Source organism: Octopus bimaculoides, chromosome 1 (assembly GCF_001194135.2).
Source record: "Octopus bimaculoides isolate UCB-OBI-ISO-001 chromosome 1, ASM119413v2, whole genome shotgun sequence".
NCBI classification, from domain to species: Eukaryota; Metazoa; Mollusca; class Cephalopoda; order Octopoda; family Octopodidae; genus Octopus; species Octopus bimaculoides.
Window position 1 is genome coordinate 182,547,948 of NC_068981.1, and position 10,037 is coordinate 182,557,984.

At 38.1% G+C, this 10,037-nt stretch overlaps 1 protein-coding gene across 3 annotated transcripts; it reads left to right on the top strand.

Annotated features, from left to right (window-relative positions):
* Positions 1-1,914: 1,914 nt before the first annotated feature.
* Positions 1,915-10,037, top strand: LOC106872717 (18S rRNA aminocarboxypropyltransferase). 3 transcript variants are annotated; one of them, XM_014919796.2, is made up of 6 exons: positions 1,915-2,148; positions 3,650-3,860; positions 5,815-6,008; positions 7,357-7,536; positions 9,013-9,076; positions 9,663-10,037. In XM_014919796.2, exons 1-6 carry the CDS (start codon positions 2,004-2,006, stop codon positions 9,919-9,921), a joined length of 1,053 nt encoding a protein of 350 aa, XP_014775282.1. In that variant the 5' UTR covers positions 1,915-2,003; the 3' UTR covers positions 9,922-10,037. The 3 variants fall into 3 exon arrangements, with proteins under 3 accessions (XP_014775282.1, XP_014775283.1, XP_052829096.1); XM_014919797.2 differs by lacking the exon at positions 1,915-2,148 and adding an exon at positions 2,351-2,768; XM_052973136.1 differs by lacking the exon at positions 1,915-2,148 and adding an exon at positions 2,357-2,764.

A 10,037-nucleotide genomic window follows, 5' to 3' on the forward strand; every position in this document is an offset into this window, starting at 1 on the left:
TCTCTCCCTCTCTCTCTCTCTCCCTCTCTCTCTCTCTCTCTCTCTCTCTCTCTCTCTTTCTCCCTCTCTCTCAGCCACATCTTACAACTGGACCAGGGAGCCAGAGTGAGGTTGCTCATCTGGCGTGATTCTTAATGTATCATGAGTCTAGAAAAGTCTTGTGACGATGGTGGAACAACCAGCACGCAAAAGTGGATTGCTCAAGCTGCAGCTGCAAACCTGTACACAGGCAACGAAGGCCATAGAGTTAGTTGTTTTCCACTAGATTGACTTGTCCAGCACTGAATGCAGGGTAAATCATTACCACTCGTAATGAAAATGAACCCGAGCATCAAAGACCTGACAATTTTGACCAACTTCCTCAAAAACATAGATGACAGAATAAGTTAAATTCCATCAGAATAAGTCAGTAATGATGGAGAGTCGGCCTCCCTCAAGACTGTCTGTCGAACAGCCCTAGAGCATGGTGGACCAGCCATTCGCAACCACCAAGACTAATTTGATAAAAATGCCAAGGAAATCCAAATTTTTTTTTATGAGATGAATCGACGTCTTTGATCCCACCAAAATGATCAATCATCATCATTTTAAAATATAGACTTCTCACAGATCCGCCATACAGAGCAAGAAAAGTTCGTAGAGATGCAAGATACCTGATTTAGCATAAAACAAACGAAATTCAGAGCTATGTAGAAAAGTGGGACCCGAAAGGAATCTACGATATTCCGAAATCCGTCTGCGATATTCCGAAATCCGAAATCCGCTTTAACGGCCAAATATTGCTCACTGAGAAATGATTGAAGAGACGGCCAAACACTTTCATAATGTGCTCAAACGGTCAGCTTCAATCAAAAGGGATGCTATTGCCTACCTAGCAAAGGAAATTGTGAATTACGAGCTTAACTTCACACTGACACTTGCAGAAGTTATGAAAGAAATCTCGCAGATGTTCAGAGATAAGGGTCATTTCTTTAGACATCATTTCTTCGGAAGTGTACAAAGCAACTCAGACATTAATCCTTGCACTGTTGTCAGACATCTTTCAGTTCATTAAGAACAAAGGAGAAAATCCTCTGGAACCTCAGAAGTGTCAACATTGTCTTCACCACAAAGAAAAGAGAACAGCTGGACATGCGACCACCATGGAGAAATCTCTTTCCGGATCTTTCTGTTGCTGGGAAGAATAGGTCCCCGTATCCTGTACAACTGTCTCCAGGGTAATCAATATGGCTTCTGTGACAGTCATGAGAAAGCGGGCAAGAACTCCGCAGCCCACCAACTCCTAGAAAATAATTCTCACAACCCTCTGACATGCCTGAGTCCTGGACTCTCTATAAAAGACATGTAACACATCTCAACCATTTCAACATGAGATGTCACCGTAGTATCTCGCACATTTGCTGACGGAACAAGATACCTAACATCGAGGCATTTCATCAAGCCGACATCTCAAGCGCGCCTGTACATTTTGCATTAGTGTGGAATCACGACTATGGTTACACACTCAAAAATTTCCAGCCGTCTTACAGTGACAGTAATTGGAAATAACCCCATAAAACATAAATGCTATGATACTTTGCATACATGATACTATATTATTGCTATATAATTCTATATTTTCATCATCAACACATTTAGAACTAAAGCTTGGTCCCAAACATTGTGGGAAATTATGTACATCTGGCGACATTTGATAATCTAGAAACTCATCGTGAAGCATTTTCAATTACATCGCTGAATAAAACAAATAAATAAATCACAGAATCTTTAATAATATGTATTTTAACTTAATAGGAGATATATTGCACTAAACACTTGATCAGTGTGGCTGTGAACTGAGTCAATAATACTGTGACCACATACATCATGTCATAATTCAGCCAAGTTATATCAGAGTTATCTCCCCTTCGTTTTAATAAGGGAGCATTTAGTTATTTACGTAAATTTTGGATACACGTTTATATCTTAGTCTCTTAAGTTGTCTTCGACAGCAGCAATTTATTATGGGTAAACAAAATACCCAAAAATCTCGAAAGAAAGGTAAAAATCCGGTTGAAACACCGCGATCCGCACATAATCGTAAAAAACTCCGGCAAAACAAAAATGACGGTGTCAAAGTTAACGAACTCGGAGCAACTTTTGACAATGGTAGGTAATGTTTTCTTTTGACGGTCTCCTATTTTACCGTCGTAAAATAGATTAAGAAAACAATTTTGTTTAATTTATATCCATTCCACTATCGATCACTCACGGAACTTCGTTGATCCGAATGATCTAGAAATGCATACCCAACGAATTGTAGGGCTGTGGACCCACGCTAAAAAAGAACATTTCTCGTCGGTGTAGGACGAGCTGAGAATTATTTCACTGGTATCTTTCAGAATTTATTTGGCGCAGTTGAACATTTCAGTCGAATATTACTAGCAATTCGTGAACAATGTGCCTAATAATTTTTATTTGGTGATAAACTTCCTGGTGAGGGTAACGAGTACGTACACCACCCGTTTTCGGAGTTTAGGGTTATGCCGAAAACGGGTGGTGTGCCTATTCTTTTCCTCCGTCCACAGTCTGTTTCTAGTATGATCCCTAAAATCCGTTTCTAATATTCACAGTGTTTGTTTTGGTTTTGTCGAGTTATATCGAATGATTGCCCTCAGTCTGTGATACCATTGTTATGCTAATGTTGATGTCGCATTCCTTATGCATACTTGCACATGGATATAACTATTTAGAAGAGTACCAGTTGTACAGTAGCTACTTTGGAGTAGGTTTGTATATTATCGTATTTATTCGTGTTTAATGCATACTCACCACCCCTTGGATTTCTAAACCTTAAAATCAAGAGTGAGTATTATACACGTGAACTAGCTCCGTGCAAAAAGCATTGTGGATTTTGTGATCTATTTCTCGATCGATTCATCCATCCGTCTGGCCCTACAGGATGACAGTGCTGAGCAATGATGTGTATAAATACAAACTTGTTACCAATTCAAATATGCTTGAGGTATATTCGAACGGCTTAAGAAAGCGATCCTCTGTATTTTGTACTCTGGTACCACAGTGTGACATAGTTCACCATTGTAAACAACAGCTGCACTTTACATTTGATAAATGTTTCTTTGGATTCCAATACACTTAAGTTTCACTCTTCTGCTGGGAGTAACTCAAACAGGAATTAGATTTCATTGATTAAAGGCAGTTGAGTACAGTGGTTCAGATCAAGAGAAAGGAAGTTTTTTTTTTTCTCTATCTTTTAGGCAGGGGGAAATGCAGTGCTCATGACACTTTTCAGAGCCTCTGAGACTTTTGGAAGAGAGGGGAGAAGGTGTCCTTAAAGTGGAGACCTGCCCTGGGTGTTTGCATCAGAGTGGACTCTGCTTAAAGGCTCCAAAAAACCAAGTAATGGTGTTAAACCAAGCAGTAGGTCCAGTCTACCACCCAAATAATTGAATTATTCATCTGACTGTGAGCCCCATGAGTCAGGCTGATTGTTTAAAACAAGTAACACACCACCATAGAGTAATGTTGCCTTATATACACTAAACCAGAGAGGTAAATGACAAGGCAATCACAGCTGAGTATTTTTGATCATAGATTTGCTCAGTTAAAGCTGACCTGAAACTTAAACTCGATTCTATTTTCATTTCAGAAGAAAATACTTCTCAATGTTCATCAAATTCTGCTGAAAACAAAATACCATTTCCTTTGGCCATGTGGGACATGGAGCAATGTGATCCCAAGAAATGTTCAGGCAGGAAGTTAGTGCGAATAAATTTGGTTAAAACTCTTAATTTACACCAAAGATTTTCTGGTATCATTTTGACTCCAGAAGGGAAAAAATGTGTTTCTCCTGATGACAGGTGAGCTTTGTATGATTCTTAAAAATTATCATATTGTAAACATGTAAGTATTTTATTGAGAAAAGTTACAAACTTATTGGTTTCACAATACCCCCCCCCCTCACCTACTGGTTATTCATTATTATCATGGAATTCCTCATAATGTATCCATTGGGTGTTGTATGCCTGTGTTTGTTCACAAAAAAAAAAACCCTACTTAAGTCATCTTTGGAAGTACTGGTAAAGATTGCTTTCCACTGCAACATGTCCAGAATTCTCACTGCACTATCAAGACCACATTCACCACTACATTGCCACGTGTTACTCTTAAATAAAATTCTGAAGTTGTCTCCCTTGCTATTTCTTTATCAAAATTCATAATTAAGCTAATGACTGTTTTTCCTTATTACTATCTATGTAATTTTAATTAGATATATTTCTTGACTTACTTCCTGGTCTAACTGTTAGAGTTAGACACCAAGGCAGCTTATCAGTCTAGACAATAGTAACTCTACAGTTTAAGGTAGAGCTTTGTTTTTATCCAAGGGTTCGCATTCGGCAATAGGTTTTATTGGATTGGTAAGAGGGTTTATGGCCAAGAAAATGTGTGTTTGTTGTTTGTAGGATATGAACTAATAATAATTGCTGCACATGTTCAAATCATTGGAAATAAATATTAATTAAGAAAATGGCAGAAATAATTAATAACTTAGCTGCAGTCTGAGATTGACAGAAATTGTGGGAAAACCTGTTGAGAGAGAGAGAGAATGTGTGTGTGTTTTTTAAAATTTCAAATCCAAATGAGTTCTATGTAGGCATGGGTTGGATAGACCATCATGATTTGAGTCCGTTCTTATTCAGTGCTACTCTTTTCAAAGTCAGATCAGAGGACCATGTCTTGCTCATACTTTTCAGACATGTTCTTCTAACCTATCTAGGAGAGCATATATGTGAGTATGTGTGTGTGTGTGTGTGTGTGATCATCATCATCATCATCATCTACTTCATTGTCATCGTCATTTAACATCCACTTTCCATGCTGGCATAGGCTGGATGGTTTGACAGGATCCAACAAGTTAAAGGACTATGCCAAGCTCTACTGTCTACTTTGGCATGGTTTCTGTGACTGGATGTCCTTCCTATTGCCAACTGCTTTACAGAGTGTACAAGGTGCTTTATACATGGCACTAGCACCAGTGAGGTCACCAAGTAACTTGCAAGGCAAGGACCCCTCAACACAGTAGTATTGAGAGAGGTGGTTTTGTGCCAGATGATGACAGGCTCAAGTATGATAGAGGGACAGAGCCCAAGTATCTTGCAGTAGAAAGAGATACATGGCTACTTCAATTGGAAAAGAAGACAGAAGATGGGGAGAAAAAGAAGATGGTAAAGATGTGTCGGGGGGTGGGGCATACCCCCAAGTTACAGAGAAGTGTATATAAGTGAAATGATACAAAGGTTTGGATAAAGTGAGTGAGCAGGTAAGTGCGTGAGAGTGGGATCTATAGAGGGGAGGGGGATGTAGTAAGTGAACAGGTGTGATGGGAGGGGGTGTTTGGAAGATATGTTGTAGAGGAAGGTGATGTTAGGAAGATGAATTGTGGGGGGAAAGATTTGCCAGGGAGAAATTGTGTGCAGGTTCACAAGAGTGCAAAAAGGGAGAGGGAGATGTGTGCTTTTTGCCAATGTATATCAATGAAAGATATAAACATCCACAAGAAATTGGTAAACTTGTGCTTTGTAACAGAGATACATTGTGTTGTATTTGTTCTCACTGAATTACAGACCCTTGTTATTCTTGTTACGAATGCAATGAACCAGAGGCTGGGCTTTTATAAATCTGTCACCAACAACACTTTTATTTATAAAATGCAATATAAAATAAATGAAATAAATATTAATAGTTATCGCCAAGCCAACATGGCAGTCCAAAACATAGGACGAATATTTATTGTATTTTCAATTTGTTCAACAGAGATATTATATCAAAACATGGAATTGCTGTAGTAGATTGCTCTTGGGCTAAATTACAACAGACACCGTTCTCCTCAATGAAAGGAAACCAGCCTCGACTTTTACCTTACCTTGTTGCTGCCAACCCTATCAACTATGGCCGTCCCTGCAAATTGTCTTGTGTGGAAGCTTTCGCTGCTACACTTTATATTACAGGTAAGAATTGTGTTATCTTCAGTTTATAGTTCTTGGATTGGAAGAAGTATTTGGCAGCGAATTGATTTACTCAAATCAACAAGGAAGTCTTCATGCGATCACTCAGTCTCTTTTGTATCGCTTCCAACCATCCTAAAAAGCGTTGGCTAAGCAGTCCTCAATAAAGTATGCCTGAAAAATAGGGGAACATTTTTTGGGATGCTTACAGCTGGAATACCTTTTAACGTTTGAGTTGATTGATCAAGGTTCATGTGAGGTTAAACAACAATTCCTTCATCTTTTACAGGTGTAAACTAAAAAAGCACACCTGAATTTTCAGAATAATTAAACATTGAATATGTTAACAAATCTCATAGTGGCATTTTTCATATCCTATATTTGAAAGAAAATTTATTGTCAAAATAAACTTAGAAAATCAATCATTAAATAAATATTTTTTTATTTATCCAACCCAAGTATGATGTGTATGTGTATGCATACATACACACACATACATGTATGGGTTTGTGTGTACCCAGGTATTCTTGTCTAGACATCATGTGATGGTTGTAAATGAGCATCATTGTCAAATAAGTGATGCCATTCATTTCTTGTCTTCTGATAACTTAGTCAGTAGACACAGGCATGGCTATATGGTAAGGAGTTTGCTTCCCAACCACATGCTTTTAGGGGTCAATCCCACAATATAGCACCTTGGGCAAGTATCTTCTACTATAGCTCGGGTCTGACCAAAGCCTTGGGAGTGGATTTGGTAGACAAAGAATGAAAGAAGCCGGTCTTGTGTGCGTATGTGTGTTACCATCTCCGTGCACCTTATCAACATGTTATAGTTGTGAATGTCACCATCATGCAAGTAGTGTCCTTAGTTTCTAATCTTCCAAGACTTGAATAGTCATGGGAAATTATTACCTTGTTTGGAAACAGGTGAGGATTGGCAATAAGAAATGCATCCAGTTATAAAAATCTGCCTCTAACCCATACAAGCATGGAAAAGTGAACGTTAAAATGATGATAAGCCCAGTTTCCACATCTGCTTTGTGTGGCTACCATTAGTAAAAAGTAACTGTAAATAACCTAAAACTGTAGCATTATTTCTACATGCTTCAGTGGCTTGGTGGATAAGAACATTATTACCATTAATTTAGAAATAAAGGTTCTTTGTTCATATCTAGTCTGGTACTATTGATACATTGAGCAATAAGACGTCTCTTGACAATTGAAATGTAAGGTAAGGTAGGTGCAAATATCTTACATCTATAAAGATAAGGTAAATTGTACTTGCCTGAATAATTATATTCCTATCAATAACAATTCATGTCAGAGATTATATGGGCTTTTTCTTTTGTAGGTTTCTCAGAAATAGGTAAAATATTGCTACAGAAGTTCAAATGGGGGCTAAATTTCTTCACCTTGAATGAAGAACTACTTGATCTCTATGCAGCCTGTAAAAACAGCACTGATGTGGTTGAACTGCAGAATTCTTATTTAGAGAAACTTGAACTTGAAAAGAAACAGCGGAATGATACAGGTAAATCAGCTCTATTTTACTTTTACATTATTTCTTTTCACACTTTTCTGTTTTTATCTTTTACTTGTTTCAGTCCTTAGACTGTGGCCATGCTGGGGCACTGCCTTGAAGAACTTAAGTTGAGAAATGACCCCATGGTTTTTTTTTTTTAATGCTTGGTCATTATTCAATCAGTCTCTTTTACCAAACCCCTAAGTGATGAGGATGGGACAAATGCATACTTATAACACACCCATACACACATATACAACAGTCTTCTTTCAGTTTCCATCTATCAAATCCACTCACAAAGCTTTGGTCAGCTTGAGGCTATAGAAGACCTTTGCCCAAGGTGCCACACAATGGGACTGAACCCAGAATCATGTGATTGAGAAGCAAACTTCTTACTACACAGCCATGCCTAAAATATTATCTGAAAATATATTCAATATATTTTCCTAGCTTCTCACAAAGGCAAGTGGTTCAGTGGTTAGAGTATACCACTCACAATTACAAGATTGTGGTTTTGATTCCCGGACTAGGTGGAGTGTTGTATTCTTGTGCAAAATACTTCATCCCACGTTACTCTTATTTCTTTATTGCCCACAAGGGGCTACACATAGAAGGGACAAACAAGGACAGACAAACAGATTAAGTCGGTTATATCGACCCCAGTGCATAACTGGTACTTATTTAATCTACCCCGAAAGGATGAAAGGCAAAGTTGACCTTGGTAGAATTTGAACTCAGAATATAGCGGCAGATGAAATACCACTAAGCATTTTGCCCGGCGTGTTAACATTTCTGCCAGCTCGCCACCTTTTACTCTTGTCCACTCAACTGTAAATGAGTAACTCAGTGTCAGACTGGCTTCCCATTCAGAAGAAATGTTTGTGATGCCAGTCACTTATGCACCATGGCAACCGTGTAACCAGCCTTATGAATCCTGGAACTCAAAGACAGTAATGTTCCCAGGACTTACTTTACTTTTCCTTTTCTTGCTCCTCTGCTTTGAAAATCAAAGCCATTAATATAAAATAGTTTTACATGAAATAGTTTTACATAGGCGCAGGAGTGGCTGTGTGGTAAGTAGCTTGTTTACCAACCACATGGTTCCAGGTTCATCTTGGGCAAGTGTCTTCTACTATAGCCTCAGGACGACCAAAGCCTTGTGAGTGGATTTGGTAGATGGAGACTGAAAGAAGCCCATCGTATATATGTATACATATATGTGTGTGTGTATATTTGTGTGTCTGTGTTTGTCCCCCTGGCATTGCTTGACAACCGATGCTGGTGTGTTTATGTCCCCATCATTTAGCAGTTCGGCAAAACAGACTGATAAAGTAAGTACTAGGCTTACAAAGAATAAGTCCCGGGGTCGATTTGCTCGACTAAAGGCAGTGCTCCAGCATGGCTACAGTCAAATGACTGTAACAAGTAAAAGAGTAAAAAGAGTATGCATTTACACCCTTATTTTCCTTTTCCATTCTTTTCTAGACATGTTTGATACTTCCTTGGAATACTATAACCCTAACCGAATGGACAGGCAAGAAGATATAAGGTAAATAGTTAACTGTTGATCTCACTTCTACATCACTATAGATTTTTCTCTTTTTATCAATGGAAAAGTGGAACGAGTGCTTCTTCTCAGCAACAAGAGTTCTTTTGCTAGCAACAGTTTGAACATCAGTGTGAGTGAGATTACCCCATGTATTGGCTCAAGGCTAGAAGCTCCCAGGGATCTAACCCATAGTTGAGGCCTTTTACAGATGCTTTTAAACGCACCTCAAACCACTTTTTCTATCTCTATTAGTGCACATTCTCTGACAGAGTTCACTGTAGAAGAGCTGTTTTGGGTGGGTGAGATTTGCGAGAGATTTGGCTGTTATTTCTAGCTGGTTGAGCATTCTGTGTGGAGGCTGTCTATCAGATTGTCCACATCTCAGTAGTTAAGAGTAATAAATTTATCTTAGTTGCTAAAGTGATTGCTTCAATGAAGCCCATCCTCTTTGTTCTAATACAGGTATAAAACAAAAGCAAAAGAAAAACAAATAGACATTACACACACATTCACACACGCGTGCACACACATTTTGTTACATTAAAAAACATCTTAACTTTAGTAATGTTTACTTTATTTATTGCAGTGTATCAGAATCTGATGATGATGATGATGATGATGAAGTCAGTGAGGATGAAGACAATGATGGTAGTGATGATAATGATGATGATGATGATGTTGCTGCTGATCATAATGATGGGGACAAAAAGACAGAGGAGGATGGAGACATTCTGACGGATTGTGCTGGAAGAAATCAGAATATGAAGTGTAATCGCGTAACAGAAAGAAACAAAGATACAAAACTAGAAACAGAATTTAAAAAGTGCTCTCTGAATCCATCTTAGGACTGATGTTTAATCCAGATATTCTATGTAATTTGAAAATATATTTATATAATTAAATCAATTTTGTAAGAAATAAAATGTTAAAATGATGGCAGACATTATAAGAATCGTTTTGA